Source organism: Coturnix japonica, chromosome Z (assembly GCF_054131305.1).
Source record: "Coturnix japonica strain WE chromosome Z, WE-NBRP24, whole genome shotgun sequence".
Classification (NCBI taxonomy): domain Eukaryota; kingdom Metazoa; phylum Chordata; class Aves; order Galliformes; family Phasianidae; genus Coturnix; species Coturnix japonica.
Window position 1 is genome coordinate 3,313,607 of NC_140702.1, and position 21,081 is coordinate 3,334,687.

Sequence of the window (21,081 nt, forward strand, 5' to 3'; positions counted from 1 at the left end):
GCTGCTCTGACCTCTCCTCTCAGCCTGTGCCTCCTGCAGTGTGAGCAGCTTTGTGGATGGAGACACCCACACAGACTTGGGCCCTGCCAGAGAACTGTGCCCTGCAAGGGAAAAACACAGGTGAGACGGAGGAGGAAGCAGGAGCACAGCCATCCCAGTTCTGCATATCTCTCAGAATTGCTCATCCGAGCCACTGGAAGAAGAGGAGCTCAAAATAACCGTGTGCTCAGTGGTATGCTCGTGGCAAAGGACACAGCCACAATTAAGAGCAACTCACTGTATCGAAAAAGGCAAACAAAAAACGTAGAAAAACTAGGGGGCAGGGATCTCAGAAAGCTTCACAGCCACACTTCAATCAAGCTTCACCTGCTTGCAAAAAATCTTAACAGCAGTGATAGTTTTCTCCATGTAAAGCTTGGACATTCTCAGGACCCAGCAACGGGGCACAGTATTCTAACCTAAGCCCAGAAGCCTGCTGTCTCCTCGACAGTAATAGAATTTTCAAAGGTCTTGGCGAAGCCCTGGATTGGATGAAGCTGTCAGATCAACATCAAGCTAATGGAGGAAGGTGCTCACCTACTCCCTCTCCCAAGGCTGGTGTGGATTTGGAGCAGAAGAGGACATCTGTGTGGTTGATGAGGAATTCCACAACAGCTGACTGGGTCTGCAGCTCCATGCAGGCAGCTTCACTGGCACAGGCAGACGGGCTCTGCTGGGATCTGAAGAAAAGGCAGATCTTACAAGTCATTTCCCCAAGATCATTTCCCCAAGTCTGAATTTCTGTAGCCAAAAACTGTCAAACTGGGCTCCGGAGATTTCCGCAGTGGGCAAACAGTGATGCCACTGACGAAATTATCCTGGCTGATCAGGGACACAGCAGTCCCAGCTAAACAAGTGAGTAGAAACTGTCATCTAGAAATTCTTCCCCTGGGGTTGGAGGAGAGCAGAACTAAGCATCGTGTTGAAAAGGAAAAAGAAGTTTACCTTAAGAGGTTTGGAGCCCACACAATTGCTAAGTTCTTCGCGTCCATGTTTATCACCGAGCAGATCCCAGCCAGAGACACCAAGTGTCTTATTAAGTCCCATGGGGACAGTGCACTGGTGGTCAGCACTGAGGCAGACTTGATGACTTCCAAGAGGCATCTGGGGAACACAGAATCACAGAATGACCCGGGTTGGAAGGGACCTCAAGGATCATGAAGCTCCACTCCCCCTGCCTGGTAGGGCCACCTATCTTCCACATTTATTAGACCTGTCTGTCCAGGGCCACATCTAACCTTGCCTTGAATACCTCTACAGATGGGGGATCCACAACGTCCCTGGGCAGCCTGTTCCAGGACCTCAGCACTCTCCTAGTAAAGAACTTCCCCTACCAACCAACGTAAATCTTCCCTCTTTCAACTTAAAACCATTTCCCCTTGTCCTGATATTATCAGCCCTTTCAAAGAGTTAACACCCCTCCTGATTATACACACAGCCCGTGCCATCAAGGCCAAGCTTCTATCTCTTCTTGATTCCTAGTTCCATAGCTTGCACAGCATGCTGTGCTGCATGCACAGCACAGCTGTTCTGCAGAGGAACAGGGGCACCCAGTGACCAACAGCAGCCATTGTCTGCAAATACACAGCAACTTCCCAGGATCTGCAGCAACAATCTCCCCACACACTCCACTTCACACAGACACTATGACCCTGAATAGACTCAAGCAGCAGACTTAAAACAAGTCAGAGTTTTAGATTCCAGGATATTTGAGGTTCTATAATGTGTGAAATTCAGTTACACAACAGTGCCGAGGTGCCTGCGTTTCAAGCAACTTTCAGATCACAACCATGTAAAATAAAAACAAATTCAGTGCAGAAATAGCAAGCCTGTACCTTAATACCCATGAGATTATCCATTTTTTACTGCGTTCTGACTAAGTTCTAAAATTTGCTCATCCCAGTTCACTTCAACAAGTTCCACCAATTCACGCAACGCAGTTCTGAGATCCTGTGTATGTTAGGCAGATAGAATTGAGCAGTGCAGAAATAATCTCTGACAGCTTTAAGAACTCCGTTCTGCTTACAAACTCGCAGTCCAAAACTATTCTCAGTTTTAAGGCAATGAATACCTGAAGCAGTTGGATCATCTGCCATTTGCCGCATTCTGCTTCTTGGCATCATGATTAGCACAAAGGGTTTTCTGCTGTCCTGCAGAAATGGACAAAGTCCTGCTTACAAATGGACCAAGTTTCAGTCTACAGCAGAGTTTGTACCAGACTAAAAAGCCACGTCATTCAGTTCATGTGCTCAGGTTGTTATGCACTCCCAAAGGAAACAGAACTAACTGTTGGATTCTGAAGGCAATCTGTGGGGTCCTACATTACCTCCTGATTCTGGAAGAGGAAATTCTAATAGCAAATGCAGAACTTTGCTCTTTGTAGACATGAGAAGAGCTGGCAATTAGTAACATTCATTTCTGGGAAATCAAATGATGTGTCTCTATTTTTACTACAGATAGTATAGGGAGCAGCCAGTTGAAGAACCAGATACAAAAAATCCGCCCATTGGCAAGAAAATACTTCTCCTTAAATTCTGTATGCTATCATGGTATAGAATCAGGCTACAGTGCCACATAGGCCAACCAAGCGTAGAACCCAATCCACAAAATACTGGCAGACAAAGCAGCAAAAACAGGGACAATATTCAGCAGACAGGCCTTTCACAGAATCACAGAATCACAGAATCACAGAATTACCCGGGTTGGAAGGGACCTCAAGGATCATGTAGCTCCAACCCCCCTGCCCAGCAGGGCCACCAAACATACACCTTTACTAGATCAGGTTGCCCAGGGCCCTGTCCAACCTGGCCTTGAACACTTCCAAGGACGGGGCATCCACAACCTCACTGGGCAGCCTGTTCCAGGACCTAACCTTTCTACCCACAGCTCAGCATGTTCTGCCATCCGAAAAGCAAGGCCTCTTGTCAAGCTCAGCTATTTCCCTTCTCAGTGTATTCTAGCACCACTGATATCCACTGGTATCCTCCTGTAGAGTCCCATCATATTGTCATCATCCAAAGGAAAAACCCACACAGCAGAGCATACAGCACTACACCCACGCTCCAAATATCCGCCTCAAAAAACAAAAAGACAAGCTTACAAACCTGAAGCACCTCAAATGGCTTCCTGACAGACTGCATTGTCTGCCCTTGCCAAAGCCCACATATAGCCCATGAAAAGCTGGCTCTTTATCTCAAGAAAAAAAAACCTTATCGTCCCAGAGAAAGCATATAACCCTAATTCAATTGTTCTTCCACTCAGCTTAGAGCACTACTAAAACCAGCATCTTCACCTTAGCTCATCACACTGCTGCAGTTCCTTTTACAAGGATTTCACTGGCAAAAATGAAATCAAAGCCGTCACAAGGGATTTAGCACAGTTACGTGCTACTGGCTACAAGAGCTGTCAGCACAGTCACCTGTCAGGCTTTGCTGCTGTTCTCTTTATGTAGAGGCACAACAAGGTTCAGACACTTCACAGTGCAATTCTCACTTGGACTGTAAAGAAAAAGGAGGCTTGAAAAGCAGTGTGTGGAAAACAAAGAAACAAGAATTAGAACAACAGTGGGGCCATGGCACTTGTAGGAATTGCTCCGCTTTTAACAGCAGAGCGATTCAAGAAGGATGAGGGCATTCCAAACCAGACCAGTTTGGACAGATTAACAACTGCAAGTAGTGGGTTCCAAAATTCCAGACATCTCTCAGTTTTTAGTACATTATAAATCACAATGCAAATTAATCTTCACATACAACATGGAATCTAAGGAGAAGTCTGACAAAAAAGACTGCACAAAAATGATGGATAATTAGAACACAGCAAATTGCTCTTTCAAAAACTTAGTAATAGAAAGAGATCTCTGAAGCTGCTGTTCTGTAGAGCCCCAAAGCAGTCGCTTGAGGCAGTTCAGGATTAGCCAGAGACAAACCAGCCAGCTGTGTGAACTGAGACCAATTGCACTTTTCTAGTCTGTGGCCACTGACAGCTTCTGAGAGCTACCAAGCAATGCAACCTAGCAGAATTCAGAAGGGAAACCAAGAGAGCCTACCTGAGCTCCACTGCCTTGAAATGCTCTGTGGAGAGGGAAGGGAAAGAGGGGAAAACAAACACCGCTCTACATCCCTCTGAGCCAATAGACGCTTTGCCCTGGATTAGCTCTGGTGCTGCATAAGCTGGGCTTCCACAGCATGTGTTCAGGCGGTAATCAAGGCCTCCCTGGAAGAACACTAAAAAGAGAGAGAAACGTTTGCTTTAACAGAGTTTATGTCTTCTGGTCATAACACTTCAGAAGCCTCAGAGGCTTCTTCTCCTGTGTATATTTTCATTCATCTTAGATTTTGCTTTCATTCAATGTGATCTCACTAAGCAAATATTGTCTAAGACCAATAGCATCACATAAATGTGCAGATCTCAAGCTGCTCACTTATCTAGTTCCCTTGGCATGATGCTTTATTTTCCTCAGCTGATCATCTCGATTGTGCCTGTTGATTGTGCAACAACAGCCTGTTGGTCTCGATTACCTGTGAGAGGCTCTAAATTTGGCCAGGAAAAATCATTTGATGATAAATAATTCTCTTGGAATCAGTAAGGCAGTCTTCCCATTCTTTCTTACCAGCACCCATCTTACATGTTAATAAAGGCTTCTGGAAATCAGTTTGAAGATCAAGAAACAATTCAGTTCAAGCATATGCAATCACAGGATCCGTACGTCACCTGCAAAAGTCATTTTATTCTATCCACAATCTCATCCTACATACAGATCCTTAGAAGGTTCCTTAGGCACACCAACCCCATGCTCCTATTACAGACCCTTGCATAAGACAGGTGATATACCTACAAGATTATCTACAGCTTAGACTATGAAAACAGGGAGTCTAGCTAGAGAAAATAATCTACCTGTGCTTCTGAGCAATCTGTTAACCACTCTCACACAGTTCAGGCCATTCCAAACAAGATGCAATGACATGTCAGCCACAGAAACAGCTTGATTTTAGGGTGTTTGTTTGGACAAGCCCCTGTTGCATACGGTGCTCAAACATGCATTACTTGGGGGCACATTGTATTTGATTTAACACATCCTCTTAACTCTGGCTTTGCACAGAGTCCAAAGTCCATCAGCTTCAAATTGTCAATCAGCAGATTTTCCTGGTGGATGAGAAAGCAGTCAGGAATGATTTCCACCCAAGTGCCCAAGGAAACATCTTTTCTCTTCTCTTATTTCCTGCTGTGGACAGTGGTTCCCAGTCTACTCAAAGCTCGCTCGCTCTCGCTGTCTCAGAGATCTTCACTGACTGCTGGCAAGTTCCCATCTTCCAATATCCCAGGTGGGAAATACTAGCTTGTATCTGTTGGAAAGGACCTGGGGACTAGGAGGACAAGTGGTGAGAGACCACAGGCTGAATGCAAGCCAGCAGTGTGCTCTGACAGAAAAGAAGTACAACAAGATCATCAGCTGCATTAAAAAGCAGCACAACCAGACCAGGACAAGTCATTCCTGCTTCAACACTCATTGCACCACATCTACAATACTGTATCTGGTTTTTGGCCAGGAAGGATAACAACCTGAAACAAACTCTGTGGATGACCTCCAGCTTGTGCAGGGGGCTGAAGCTCCCACTCAGAGAAGAGAAGCTGGGGAGAATGATCTTTGTTCAGAGTGCCTTCCAGTAGCCTTAGATAGAGGGATTTCATAAGATGCCTAGGAAAATGCTCGTGCTGTAATTATTTGCTTTACTCCGAGATACCAGCAGCTTACAAAATGCCAAGCTCTAACCTATTGGTGAGGAAATATTCAAGCCTTCCAGTACCTAACCTGTGCTTCAAGTCTTCAGTGACAGAAAATCCATTGGATGGGGCCAGAGGAATGCATCTCACCCCATACCCTCTGTACAGCCACCATTTGTTTAAAGGATCACTCTTCCTTGAGGCACAAAACTAGAGCAGGTTACACAACAGACTGACACCACAAGGGCTTCTCTCTAGATACAAACTGCAGCAAAGAGCATCACAAAAATGTGAAACCAACACTCAGATCAGATCTGTGTCTCTGCTCCGCTCATTAGGAGCATCATGTTTTACTCCCCTTTCAGAGGAAGATACTTCTTCAAGGATAACAAAATCCAGCTCAGCTACAGGACACAGTACCAAGTAGCAGTAATTATCTAACATTTCCTGTAGGGAAACAATCCTAAGCACAAGTTATTGTCTGAGTTTCAGCTGGGACTGAATTATTTTCTTCAGTGTCTGATTTAATACTACGTTTTCATTCTAGAGAAACAATGGAGATAGCGCAGTGATGCTTACAGCTGCTGCCAGGCAGCGTTGTACAGAGCCACAGTCAATCTCAGCTGAGAGCCCAAGGAAGTGAGAAGGAACAGAACTAGGACAGCTGACTTAAACTGGCCAAAGGATATTCCATACTATATGACATATTGTGGAAGGAGTTTTGAACGGGGTAGAACTTCATGAAAATCTCTTCCACTACTAGGAGGCTAACTGGACACTGATTGGTAGGTGGCGAGCAATTGCTTTTGCATTCATCATAACTATTATCCTTTTCTCTATCTCAGTAAATAATTCTATCTCAACCCATGAGTTCTACTTCGTGTTTTTTTTTCCCCCTTCAATTCTCTCCTGCAATCCACTGGATTGGAGTGGAGTACTGTAACTTTCTCTCCCAACAGAAAGTGCATAATGTTTTAATTAGATGAAGAGGTAATCAGCACCATCAATTTCCAACTGGTTTCAGAAATTCCATTTCAAGTTTATCCAAATGAAACCTGACTTAGAGAACTGACAAGAGCTGTCAATCTATTCTCAGATTAATTCTAGAGTGGTGAGACAGACTGTTAGGCGTGCTGTTTCTGTACAAAGATGACACTTACCCGTTCCAACTGTTTCATGGAATTCCTAGTACTTGAGAATTTCCTTGTAGTCACTGACAGACATCCTTAAATGTGCAAGAACTGAAGATCCTCCAAGCACGTGCAATGAGGAAGTGCCAGCAGTGTTCACATCCTACTTAGGACATATTCTTAGAGGCAGAAGGGACACTCGTGGCAGATCCAGCAATGCTCATCTTCTCACCAACGTGCATCCCCCTCTCACCCAGCAACAACAAAACACAGTGCATGAAGCTGGCTTCACTTAGGTTAACAATATGGAACATCCCTCAGGGCTTTGTGCCACAGAGCAGTAGCAGGGCTGGACTACAGCTTGAGGAAGCAGTGGAAGCCTTTCCCTGTATGGTTACAGTGTCCCTGCACGCACCCCACAGCCAGAGCGTTGCAAGCCGAGCTGCCTTGCTGTTTCTTGCACTCATCCCAAACTCTGCAAATGAAGACTCGGAATGCAGTCAAGGCGTTGATTGAGCACGAGCGTGCCTTTATTCAATAGGAGAAAGGACGGAATGAAAGGTCTGGGGTAAAGATGGGACACGTCCTCTGATGTTAAGGGGAAAGTGGCTCAGAGCTTGAGCTGCTGCCTGGTGCCTGGGACTGGAGGCCTGACTCCAAGTCCCCCTCCAAGAGGCTCGGCTGCTCTTCAGTAACGCTGTCTTGGTCCTGCTTGGAGGTGTTGCTGTCAAGGCAGTCGGGCTGCGCTTGGGCTGGGCTGTCCTGGAAAGGCACCAGGCCACAGTCCAGGCTTGTAACTGTGGCATCTGGTAGGCTCAGGTCAGGAGCTTCTGGAGGGATAGGATGAATGAGGGCTTCAACAACGATGACATTCTTCTCTGCATAACTGATGTTATATGGAAGGCTTTCATCAGAACTGCAGCATCCTGTGCTTCTCAACAGCTCTTCATTGATGGAATCACTGGATGCATGATCGTAACATGCCCTGCGTCTTGGGGATATACAAGGGCTCGGGTCACCTAGGAAGGAGCAGATGCACAACGGTTAGTGTCGAACGTTCACAAGATGAACCATTAAAGAGGTTCTTGACATTTGGCTATGTAGTGGTGGTGGGCAGAAGACAATAAGCTTCTAGCAACACTGTCGCTGTCTTGAAAGCTATCCTCGTGCAGGCCCAGCTCTTGTGTTGACAAGAGACTCATTTGGGAAAGACAGGGGTCAACCAAAGATGTCAGGCATGGGCTTGAACGCCAGAAGGAGGTACAAGCCCACTGAAAGCATGAATTCTACCTGTGTTTCTGACAAGCAGTGTTTTGAAAGCTGGATCTGCACCCTTACCTGCCAGAACCAAGACTTCTACTTCAGAGGGCTCCCTGGCACTGCTCTGCAGTTGGCGTTTGGCCACAGGGGATGGTTTGCCCAGGCAGAAGCAGGAACGCCAACTGGCAGCTGCTGACTCTGCCCTCTTACTGGGAGAACTCATTCTGCAGAGAAAACAGAGCATGCTGTCAGTCGTGGTGCAGGGTGAGGGAAGAGCTGCACTGAGCCCTTGCCAATTGCTGCCTGTTCCCGGCATTGCCTGCTTTCTGTTCAAACACAGCTTAGAAAAGCGCTCTGTTTCAAACAGCAGAGGATGCTTCCATTCCTACAGCTCAGCCCTCAAGTCCTGCTGGCTAAATACCTCTCAACGATGTCAAGCAAGGACATGGATCCAGAGAATGTCGTTGGTTCCGGCTGCTTTGCTCTCCTGGGGTGGGCCTTCACCAGGGAACGAAGGCGGGTGATGAGTTTGCCCCGTTTCCTTGCCACTGAGCAACAAAACAAAGAAACCAGTTCATTTCAGGCTTGGCTCAGTTGGATGTGGCTGAGTGCAATGCATTCGACAGAGCACGTAACAACAGGAATTACGTTCCCAACAAGGACACACAAGAACGGATTTTCCTCATCCCTGGAGGTGCCCAAGGAGCTTAATGAAGTTCTCTTGCTAAGCTTGCTGAACTTGGGCATTTACATACCCCCTGAAAGCCACATTCTGACCCTATTATACTAACCCGCTTTGTCAAATGTAAAATACGTACCTGGCATTGGCAAGGAATTGACCAGTGACTCAGGAAGTTTTCCCCTGATGAGTTCCACGCACTCACCAGGGAAAAAACCAACCTGTAATAAGAACAAAAAGACAGGTGGGCATTAGCGCAAGCCCAGAGCCAAAGGGATGGTCCTCTGACATCGGCACAGGGCAACTGTTCATGGCAAGAAGCCATCCTGTGCAGGCAGAGCAGCTCCAACTTGAGATTCCCGATTCTGCTGAAGTTGAAATTATAGTCGAAAGCGTGTGCCTACCTCAAAGCCACGCTTGCCTCTCCACCAGGGGCTCATCTCCTTTGGTGGCATATCAACAATGCACACGATGTCTCCAACCTGCAAAAGATGAAACATCAATCCCAGCTTCAGCACAGCTGGCAGGAAAGAACAGCTCAAATAACTGCCTTCTTGTGTGCTGCAGAATACCCTCAAGCTTGACAGCAAACTCCTCCCAACCCAGAAAAAGTCTAAGCTGCAACAGAACCTTCGAAGCTTCATCTCGCAAGATATACTAAAGGTGTCTGAGACTATTCCTGCTGCGTTCACAACTTCTACTACTTTCCCATGCATGACAACAAGGAACGCCTGGAACTGCTTACCTCCAGAGAGAGCTCACCCGGCCCCTGGGCGACGTGGCTCCTAATAACATGGGCCGCCGCAATCGCTGGTACGTTTAAAGATGACACAGCACGCACCAGCTGCGGCTCCCGCATGTTATCAGCCTGCAAAACAGAGAACAGGCCGTGGTCAGGAGCTGAGGACAAACCAGGAGGATTTCAAGGTGAGGAGCACATCTGCAGAGAAAGCTGCAGCAAATACACTCCGTCCTTATCAGGAGCACTTCAGAAGGAGCTGCACATCTCAACAATCGTTTCTCTTCTCGGCGTGCATTGCCAGGCCATGCAAAGATGCATCTCTCTCAACACAGACTAATCAGCAATGGCACTGGCGCAGAAAGTTGGCCAGGCCCTTTTGGGCCCATTCTTTACTGCAAGAGAGTACATCTGCAGCTCCTTCTAATGGCTCAACACAGGGAACAAAGACCAGCCAGAGCTTCATACTGTACCTCCGTCGCCGCCACCTCAGGCTCACGGCTGATCCCACTGCACGCGACACCCATCACAGCAAGTGTGAACAGCTGGAACAGAGCAGAAACACACTTCTGTTTTCTCTATTCACACAGCACAGTATGGACAGACTTCCTCAGATCTACCCGCGCATACCCTGTGGCAAAACCATGGGGGGGGACAAATCATGGCACGTACCTGGCAGTGAGATCACCTCAAGCAATCTGCAGCAGTTCCTTGTCGCTTTGCTCAGATGGAATGAGAGCTAAAGCTGCACCGAGGCAGTGGGCGGAGGGTGAGGAGAGGAGAGAGAAAGAGCAGGTCAGTGAGCAGGGCTAAGACATCCATGGAATAACACACACAGCACAACCGTCCCATCCACTTGCTGCAAGACAAGCTGAGTCTCAGGCTACGTGATGCCTGTCCACCCAGCAACTTTATAATGCTTCCAAAATTGAGCAAAGAAGACAATGGAAGAAGCACGGGACAGGTGCCAACTTTACAGATACCCCCTTTGGAACGTGTGTACTGAGGGAAAATTACGTCTCATGGTCAAGAGTAAGCAATACGGTGCTGTGAGCTCCGACAGCCAGCAGTTCTCAACACCTCACTGGCCACCCGTCCATCCCATGCTGGTTCAGCTTACCTACAAGCTGCTGCGCACGACGGTGTGAAGAAAAAGGCAATAAAGTCACTAACTAACTAACTAACTAACTAACTAACTAACTAACGGCACTAACTAACTAACGACACTAACTAACAACACTAACAAACAACACTAACTAACAAACAACACTAACTAACTAACAACACTAACAAACAACACTAACTAACTAACAACACTAACTAACTAACAACACTAACTAACAACACTAACTAACTAACGACACTAACTAACGACACTAAAGGCATAAGAACAACAAGTCAACAACCACTCCGACCACTAGCTCACCCACAAAGGAACACAGAACGCACCGCTCCTCCCCTCATTCCAGCCGCTTATGACATCACCAACGGCCAACAGCCTGGTCCACCATGACCCCCCACAAGGCGGGGAGCCAAGACCACGTGGTCACATCTGATTCCAACACGGCACCACAACATTCCAGGACTCAGTGTGGGCTTGGAATTCTATCCTGGTGTGGCAGCGCAATGGGAGGTGTTAGGGCACAGCTGAAGAGCTGACAGACAACGGACGTTTCCAAAGGAGGGTGCCAGATTAACTCTCAGCATTCTCTTGCGGGGCTCTTAGGAATGCTTCAAACCCATTTTCACTGCCTAGCTCATTTCTACAAAGTCCAGTTGAGAAATGCTCACTTTGTCTGGGGAACGCCTCTATGCATCATGAATTAAAAATAAAATAAAATGTGCACGCGACCCTATGAAACTTACCTCTCTGCTCTTGCTGTCAGCCAGACACCTCAGATGAGCATGACGTGTCCCTGCTCCTGAATGAAGATCCACCCAAGTCTGTGTTCCTCTCTGCTCCATCTCTGGGTCTAAAAGAAACACAGACAGAGATGATTACAAGATCCTTTGTGCAGACGAAAGACACGGGTGCACACGAATTCTGTTTAGCAAGAAATACTACAGTCCCAATGGACTGCTGTGGTAGTACTTGAATCCTCATTTGGGGCTGGAGCTCAACAGGTCAACACATCAGAAATAAAACAAAGTGAATCTGGAAGACGTGTCTCAAAGCCCAGAAAATCCAGCACGGGAGGGGGCTGGACAGTGGACCACAAGTGTCCATTTCCATTGCAGCTCCCTGTAGAGAACAGCACCAGTCAGCAGGCGTGAATCAATTCATTCACAGGCTGCACAATGACTCTGTTCTTTACATGATAAACACACAGAGATTCCTGACCTAAAAGTTGGGAGTTAAGAACGACCAAAGAGGTTCCTGTTCCTACGCCTCATCCTCTCACCCCAACTCCTGGGTGATGCCCACAGGCTTCAAGTCAGCTCTCAAATCCATTGAACTCCAGTCACAGAACTCCATCAAAAAGGATGTCACACATGTGACACTTACATACATTTTGCATCAGAAACAGTGATGCCAGCAGGAGCAGAGAGGTGACTGTCCCCCTGTACTCAGCACTGGTGAGGCCACAACTCGAATTCTGTGTCCAGTTTGTGGCCCCTCACTGCAAAAAAGACACTGAGGCATTGGAACGTGTTCAAAGAAGGGCAACAAAGCTGGTGAGGGGTCTGGAGCACAATGGGGCCATATGAGGACAGGCTGCAGGAGATGGGAATGTCCAGCCTGGAGAAGAGGTGGCTCAGGGGAGACCTCATTGCTCTCTATAACTTCCTGAAGGGAGGTTGCAGTGAGCTGGGGGTCGGCCTCTTCTCTCGTGTCATTATTGATAGAACTAGAGGGAATGGTTTCAAGCTGCGGCAGGAGAGGTTCAGGCTGGACATTAGGAAATATTACTTCTCAGAAAGGGTGTCCAGGCACTGGAATGGACTGCCCAGGGAGGTGGTGGAGTCACCCACCCTGGGGGTGTTCAAGGAATGACTGGATGTTGTGTTGAGGGACGTGATTTATTGGGAGCTAGTGGTAATAGGAGAACGGTTGGACTGGATGATCTTTTAGGTCTTTCCCAACCCTCGTGATTCTATGATTCTGTGATTCATACGCTAAGAAGCAAGGAGAGGCTCTTTTGTTAAATCTTTCAGTAGAGAGAAGAGTTGATATTTGCTTCTCCCGACAACAGAAACACGGTACCAGCTTTCTAAGCCAACCCACCTACAGCAGGCAGACAACGCATATGTAAAGGAGCACGCACATCCCCTCCGGCATCACTTGAGACGACAACCCACCTTCAGATCTCTGTGCATTTCCCTTGTTTTACAAAGATGCAGCCTCGCTGCAGCTCCATGGGTGTCACACAAGGCCTGCAGGACCTTCCTCCACAAACCCCATTTGCAGGCCTTGCTCCGTGAGGATTGCCACCGGCCCTCCTGAGCAAAAACAAGCACTAAGAACGAGAGTAAAGCACACTGGATTCGCCCTGGCCTGGCTCAAGCCCCAGTCCTACCAGACAGACCCTGGGATGAAAACTACTCCACAAACACCAGATGGACACCAGCACACAAGAAGTTGATCAGATCCAACGCCAAGCAAGCACCAAGCCTCCTCAGGAAACTCTTTGCCATCAGCTCCTTCATCACCTTACCTTTCCTCCACACCTCAATCCCAAAGTTGTTTCCACACCTGCCAGCACGTGTTACCTCCCACCTGCTCATCGCACAGAGCTTCAACAGCACCAAATTTGCTTCCGGGGCCCTCCTTCAACTCACTGTGCTAACACTCATGATTCAAATTACACAGAAATCCTAGCACAAGTTCTCAGTGAGAACTGCACCTAACATTCCTCCTTCTACAAGCAAACAGGCCCAACACGTGGTCATAACAATGCCAGCATAAAAAGAAGCAGAGATGGCACGGCAGGACAGATGTACTCGGTGTGCACGTCTGAAGCCATTTGAGAACCTAGTCGCTCTTGCTGCATGACCCCTGACTTCTGTTAAAAGCTGAATGGTCACAACAACACCTGTTTCCATCAGCTGCCACCATCCAAAGCAGCCAGCCTTCTTGCGGTCACCTGGCCCAAACATCCCTTTTGCTCTACACTTGATTCCTGCAAGAGATGGGAGCTCAGCACGCAGACCATCCTTCCAACACCCCATCCCTGCAGCAAGGGATCACAGCGCTGGCACAGCTGAAACAAAAAGGGTGTGTGAGTTTCCTGTTAGCACTCAGTGTGAACAAATCTACCACTGAGCAACACTGTGAGCCCCCACTCACCTCAGCACAGGTCAACCTGTATCCCCCGCATTCCCCTATCCACGTGCACATGCACACCCGTGTGCCACCCTGCCTGCTTTGCACACCCCCATGCACACTCTGCATTGTGTGCCCTCCTTTGCATTCACAGACATGTGCAAACCATCCCTGGGAACACCTACGTGCCTACACCTTCCACAAATATCCCTTTGTGTGCACCTGTGTGCAACCCAACTCCTCAGCACACCCATGTGCAAGCATACATTTGTGCCACCGCATCCATGCACTATCCATGTGCTCACACACACTCACACAACCACATCCCTTAGTGCAGCCCTGTGCACACACATACAGACACATGTGTAACCCCTTCCTTTCACTCCCAAAGTGCACGCACACACCGGTACCACAATGTCCTTGTGCAGCTCCAACACTCTGCACACCCCTGTGCACACACATATATGTGCATGCTCGTCCTTGCACACATACCCACAGACCTACACACACCTGAGCAACCCCACTGGTTTATACACTCATGGACACAAATGTGTGTGCATCACCATCCATGCACAAATACACACACAAACACATACACACACACACACACGGATCCCCACTGCTTTGCACAACCCTGTGCACACTCACGTGTGTCATGCACTGATTTCCCAGCCAGTCCCCGTATGGTCACTTACTTAGGACAGGAGTGCAGGGGAGCAGCCAGAAGCTGTTTGCATTCCCTGCTGTCTGCTGGGCAGCTTTGCTGGAGATGCTTGGGTTGCTTTGCTTTTCCTTGGGAGGTGGGAAGGAGCTTTGAGTTTGAGGCACATACCGCGCCAGAGCATCCTGATGGCACAAGGGGGATCAGGGCCCCTCTATTGGTTACCTCGGTGGCTTGCAGCAAATGGAACTTTCCCCCTTTTGGAAGGGTTCACCTTGGTGGTTGATTTGTGTTTTAATTCTTTCAGTCGTGCCTGATGTAGATGAATCCACGGTGGTACCAGATGATGGAGACCAGGATTCCCACGATCGCCTATTGAGAAAGCTAAACAATGTGAGTTTTTACTGACCCATATCAACAAAAATCTCAACCATAAAAAAGAGAGGTCTTCGTATTCAAGCACATGACAACAATAAGACCATGCATGTTGTTTTGCTGTATTTCCTCTGTAATCATGGGGAGGATATGAAGAAGTGGTATAATTCATCCACTTCTGCACTTCAGGCACGAGTTCCTTAGAATTGGAAGAGACCCTTAAAGGCCATCTAGCCCAGCTCCCCTGCAATAAACAGGGACATTCACAGCTAGATCAGGTTGTTCACAGCCTGGTCATTAGTCATTCCAGAGGCAAACCACATACTGAATGATCTCTCCTTCAGTCATAAATCCTTGGAGACAACAGCATTGACACTGCATGTTACTGAAGCAGTAAAAGAAACTGCTCCTGTAACTCTCCTTGTGTTAAGTAAAATGATGATAAAAAGCAATGGAATGCTTTGGCAGGACACCAAAACCATCCTCCTTCCTTGGTATCTGCTGCAATGGAACCTTCCACTGGAAGAAAGCCCCTGATGACTTGTCACCCCAGAGAGGTGAGCTTTAGAAGCAGGATTGCTGCACAACAGAATGAACTGTAGCTCCTTAGCATCTCTTACATCAAGGAGGTGTGTGATCAGACCCACCTATCACCTTCAGGTGCGCGCTTTCTGACACCTTGTCTGACTTCACTGTCACTGTGCCAGCATCCTCAGGCTTAACCTGCTTCATCGTCAGTGTGCAGCAATTGCCAACGTTCTTGATGTCATTGTAATTGTTGGTGTAAAGGAGGTTGCCATTCAGGAACCATTCCACGTCCTCGTCATCATGGGACAGCTCGCAGGAGAAGACAGCAGAGCTCTCTTCTTCAATTTCCACATCCTGCAGGTGCTTCCTTACTTCTACGTCGTGGGCTGTAGGGAAACAAGGTGAACTGTTACCACTGTTACTATAAAGCATACTGGGATGTGGTAGAATGGTTGGACTAGATGATCTTTGTGTAATCTTCTCAATGAAGATTATACATTTATAAAGTTAGCAGGAGAGAACGGCAGAAATCAACCTCAAGAAGAGAAATCTGAGGTGAAATAGGACATGGAAGAGGCCACCCGCCTTGCTCATACCTTCAGCTGTCAGCGTGGCCTCAGTCTCTGCACACCAGCATCATCGGGCTTCAGCTTCAGAATCTTGAGCTCTGCTGAATGCTTATCCCTCTTGATCTTGTACTTCTCAGAGGGCTCGATGGGTGGGTGGCACTTGAACCATTTCACAACCTTTGCAGAAGGCCTGAAGTCACAGGACAGGATGACAGAATGACGTTCCAAAACTGTCTTGTCCTCCAACTTCCTGGTGATTTGTATATGGTAATCTGCAAAGCAGGGGTGGAAGAGAAGAAAGGATGAGGACAAGTGGAAGAAGAGGAAAGTATCTTGCGTCTATTCCATTCCAATTAATTTCATGTTCACAATGGTTCTTTGAACCACTCCAAAGATAAAACAAACGATTCCCTATAGGGAATGCCATTGACTACATTTCTATAAAGTAATACTGTATATTATCTACCAAATGCATGGTCCAGCTCTTGTCCTGTGCCTATTAAATTGCTCCCAGTTGAGGCTTTTATTCAAATAAGAGTGAGCTGAACATTTAACAAGTACTTTAGGATGTGAATGAAGACTCTTACACTGGGGACAACAGCAGATAAAAAGCCTGGAATTTTCTTTCAGATGAAATCAATGACACACTGCATCAAATTTAGGTGCTACCAAACTTAAACTTGTCTAGTTCAGAAATACAATTAATTTCACCTGATTTGACTTCTTTGCTATAGCCAGGGACAAAACGTCAGCTCTGTAGATCTGAACAGTAAGCACATCACAACTATTCAAACAGATCTTTTACTGAGATGCAGCTGTCTCATTTAGTGTCCAACGACTTTGAACTGGAAATGGAGCAGACCCTCCAGACACACACACAATATTTCAAAGACCCCAGTGAAGGAAGACTGTACGTTAATTAATTCTTCATCTTCATGATGTAAACCAAGCCAGGATACGCTACCTCTGACGAGCAGATTGGCTGTGGATTTGGATTTGCCAATTGAGAACTGAATGGTGCCTGTCATATCAGTGGTGGTTTTCGGTATGGTCAGCCGGTGGATGGTGCCTTCTTGCTGCATAATCAAGTTTCTTCCAGCCTGTAAGACTTCCCAAGTAGATACCACTTGGGAGGTTTCACAGAAGGAATGGATATCTCGCATTCAAATTTGGTTTCTTCAGGCTCAGTCACATCCTTGTCACACAGCTCCTTTACTAGATGAATGGATTGCTCTTAAAGAAGGAAGGAACAAAAGAAATCAGAGATTTAGAAGGAATGTAAAAAACCCTTACATTATCACCTACTTACTCACATCAGCATTACTGCACGTGAACACTACACCTATCAGCTCAAAATGCCTTAAAACATCATTGGAAACATAACTGAAAGAAAGGAATGTTGAAAAGAAGTCCGACAATAAGACTGACAACCTGAAGAGAGCCCAGATCTTCTGATTCCCAGTCCAACATCCATATCAAACCATGACCTTCCCATCCCAATATCAAAGTCCTCACATTACGAACTGGAAAAGAGGTTCAATGAAACACGGACATTGATAATTACTTTGGTAAAATATAGTAACTTAGCTCTGAGCAAACCCACACCTACACTTGGCTTCCTCGAGCAAAGAGCTCTGAGGCACATGGCCAGGCTGAGCATCATCCATCTGGTTTCACAGCATCACTGCCTGTTCTCTCATGTCAATGAAACCATCCATTCCCCCACATCCACATCCCCACCAAAGCAGAATCTAAACATGGCTTCTACAAGGACTGACCGAATGCGGCCGCCGTCACCTTCAAAGTACCTGATACAGAAGGATCACACTCACTGTCAGACAAAACCTCTTTGGAGAGGTGAACTGACTGACCTGTTCACCCTCACTTTGGAAAGAACTGCACTCATTTCCTACCTGCTCCTGGCAGTGTGGGATGGTGGGATAGCATCACACTTCCCACACTAAGCTTCCCACCTGTCACTTGTTCCACCCTAACCTCAGTCCCAAAACGAAAGGGGAACTCCCTTCTGAACCTTCTTCACTTCATTTCAGATGTCCTTTCTGCTTCATCTCCAACCCACACCCCCTCAGGAGAAAGATCCCCCTCTTACACCCTACCATCTTGCCGCATTCTGATGTTGTCATCAGCCTTCAGCTTGTTGTCCTCTTTGTACCACTGGCTCCGAACCTCATCGTGTGAAATCTCACAGACAAAAGATGCACTCTCATATTCATTCACTTCCACATCTTCCAGTTATTCTAAACCATCATCAATTCCTGAGTCATTTCTCTCTTAAACACAGTCAATGCATTACTGCCCTTGAACATAAAGACAGACTAGCTAAAACTGAACTCCCTGCAAACAGTTTTCATGGAAACCAGAATGTCATTTATTCTAAAACCTTTCAAGCAAAATTAAGGGTAGAAGAACAATAGAACTGAATGAATCTTTAAGGTCATTTAGTTCCAATCCCCCTGCTATCGGCAGGGACACCTCCCTCCAGACCAACTCTTCTCCTCAGGGTCAAGGCTACTCTCAAATCATTCTCCTCTAAGCCTGTGCCTGTGCTTGGCATTGCCCTGACCCAGGTGCAGAGCCTTGTACTTGGCCACACTCAAGTTCATGAGGCTGCCAAGGGCCCACCTCTCCAGCCTGTCCAGGTCCCTCTGAGTAGCATCCCTTCCCTCTAGCACATCAACAGCACCGCTCAGCTTGGTGTCATCTGCAGACTTGCTGAGGGTGCATTTGATTCCACTGTCCATGTTGCCTACAAAAATGTTAAATAACACTGGTCCCAACACCACCCTCCACCTGGACACTGAGCTATTGACTGCAACTCTCTGAGTGTGACCATCCAGACAGTTCCCTATCCTGCAACTGGTCCATCCATCAAAACCATTTTTCTCCACTTTGGTGACCAGGATGTCATGCAGGACGGGATCAAATGCTCTGCACAAGTCCAAGTAGATGATGTCAGTTGCTCTCCCATTATCCACTGATGCTGTTACTCCATCATGAAAGGCCACCAAGTTTGTCAGGCCTGGCTTGACCTTGATGAAGCCATATTGGTTACCACCAATCACCTCATCTTTATTTTCCAAACTATGCCAAGGAGAACTAGACGGAACTCTACAATGTCGTGTCACTACAAACCTGTCTGAACCATTGGCTTCTCTGCATGCTCATCACTAGTCTCTCCTTAGCTTGTGTGCCCACAATGTATGGGGAATGTCAGCCACAAATCTTACCTAGGGGACATCTTTGCTTCAAAATCCCTTGAACATCACACAATCCCTTTTAACTCTCCAGGTCTGCACTTACTTATGTCAGAATCAGCTCATATTTCTGTGCTACTGTTTCCCTTTCCTTCTGAAGGGCTTGGATACAACTTGGATTAACCTCAGGAGCAGAGTTCCTGCATAAAACAGCCAGTACTGAAACAGCAACCCAACCTGGCTGCAGACTGAGAGAGAAAATGAGAGTTCACCAAAGTCATGGGACAGGACAGATGTTCATGTTCATGCTAACACTGAACCCAAGTGGCCACATGAGGACAGCATCTAGTAGGAAATCAGATAAAAGCATCCTTTCAGACGTCCCTTTGGAAGGTGGCATCTACCAGGGCACAGCAGACCCGTGTGTTCAGTAACCAGTCTGATACATCAGAGCCCAGTGATGAGCTACAAACTGGGGTTTAACCAGTGCAACACACGGAGGGAAAATCTGTCATAAGCATAAAGAAAAAAGAGAAAGGTATCCAAAATGACTAACCAAGAAATGCCCAAACTGCCCATGAAGCATTTCTTCCTGTGGTACAAAACACCACAAGAGGATTTATTTGCTCTTTCAGTTAAATATACCATGAACCTTTAGGGTAACTGACGTCTTGTCTTCGGCTGCTTTGCACGAGTATGTTCCCTGATCTTCATATTCACACTTGTGAAAAATGAGGCTTCTCTTATTTCCCTGGGAAGAAATGCCCACTTTTTTACTTTGACGCAGCTCCTTCCATTCCTAGAAGGGAAAATACCAAGTCAGATCTACACGAGTCCTTCCATCTCTGCACTGAGCATAGGCAGCCTTCAGATCTATGCTTAATTCACCCACTCCCCTAGAATTAATGGAATTGTGCTTACTGGAACATATGCTGAAGCTTAAGCACAGTGCAGTGTTTTCAACATGTAGGAATGGCTATAGAACATGCATAAATTCTGGCTGACCTATGACAGCTTAAAGCACTGTGGAAAACTGTTAACAAGCCCGTTTGGACATCATCTTGAATAAATGACGTTATCCCCAAGTAAGGGAAGGAACAGCTGAGCACTGCGGAGGTACACAAAGTGCCAGAGCAAATTCTCACACTGTCAGGTGCAAAGAAAACTCAGATTTCACCCTAAAAGCCAGATCACAACAAGGCTACAAAATCCTGGCTGAGAATTTCTGTGTTAGAGTTGAAGCTCAAGACTCTACACCAACCAACAATATTTTGTGCAGCAAGACCTCAGGAGTTCACAAGAAACACAAAACAAACTTCCATTTCAACTTGATAAATGAACTCAGGACATAATAACAAAGAGTGCTGATCTGGGCAAGTAAAAGAGCATAAAGAAAAGAGAGCAGTGCAAAAGCTATCAGGCAAAAGCTTAAACTCTCATCCCTTGGAAGTGAAATTAAAGGCTCTCATTCATTTCCAGAGAAGTCAGAAAGGAAAACACCATTACATGCCATACCTTGAACCACTTGATGTCCACGTTGGGCCTGGACAGCTCACACTCAAATGTGACCTTGTCCTTTTGTATGATGCTAATGTCTGCCAATGGTTTGCTGATTTACAAAGGCAGTTCTGAGAAGGAGAAAGAAGGATGTGGATTTAGTTGGGAATGAGGTCTCTAGGAGCATCTGGCATAAGGAATAATGAAAGGCAGTGCCTACTCTCTATGCTTACTAGAACTTGTCATTAACAACAAAAAAACCTATTGTTTTGAGCACATTATCATTACTTGTGCTAGGGACAATAATGTTACAACAATCCTCTTGATATATCAGGGATACTCTGGTGGCAATGGCCCAGTGCAAAACATTCTTATATGCATTATTGACATAATTGCCAATAGAA

The 21,081-nt window shown here is 46.7% G+C and overlaps 1 protein-coding gene and 3 long non-coding RNA genes across 5 annotated transcripts; all 4 read right to left on the reverse strand.

The window, feature by feature from the left end:
• Positions 1–7,398: 7,398 nt before the first annotated feature.
• LOC146753520 (uncharacterized) lies at positions 7,399–9,693 on the reverse strand. Its single transcript, XM_085530587.1, has 6 exons — positions 9,575–9,693; positions 9,234–9,311; positions 8,969–9,050; positions 8,572–8,698; positions 8,229–8,374; positions 7,399–7,909 (listed from the first exon to the last, which is right to left on the reverse strand). The coding sequence occupies exons 1-6, from the start codon at positions 9,686–9,688 to the stop codon at positions 7,485–7,487; spliced, it is 972 nt and encodes a 323-aa protein (XP_085386713.1). The 5' UTR covers positions 9,689–9,693; the 3' UTR covers positions 7,399–7,484.
• A 347-nt stretch (positions 9,694–10,040) lies between these two features.
• Positions 10,041–13,826, reverse strand: LOC146753521 (uncharacterized). The gene is made up of 4 exons (XR_014940027.1): positions 12,869–13,826; positions 11,435–11,541; positions 10,241–10,313; positions 10,041–10,113 (listed from the first exon to the last, which is right to left on the reverse strand). It is a non-coding gene; the product is annotated as an uncharacterized LOC146753521 (long non-coding RNA).
• A 33-nt stretch (positions 13,827–13,859) lies between these two features.
• On the reverse strand, positions 13,860–16,233 carry LOC146753522 (uncharacterized). Its single transcript, XR_014940028.1, has 3 exons — positions 15,993–16,233; positions 15,516–15,782; positions 13,860–14,865 (listed from the first exon to the last, which is right to left on the reverse strand). It is a non-coding gene; the product is annotated as an uncharacterized LOC146753522 (long non-coding RNA).
• A 525-nt stretch (positions 16,234–16,758) lies between these two features.
• LOC146753523 (uncharacterized) lies at positions 16,759–21,081 on the reverse strand. Of its 2 annotated transcripts, none has more exons than XR_014940030.1 (3): positions 20,696–21,081; positions 19,833–19,979; positions 16,759–17,198 (listed from the first exon to the last, which is right to left on the reverse strand). It is a non-coding gene; the product is annotated as an uncharacterized LOC146753523 (long non-coding RNA). The 2 variants fall into 2 exon arrangements; XR_014940029.1 differs by having other exon boundaries at positions 19,826–19,979.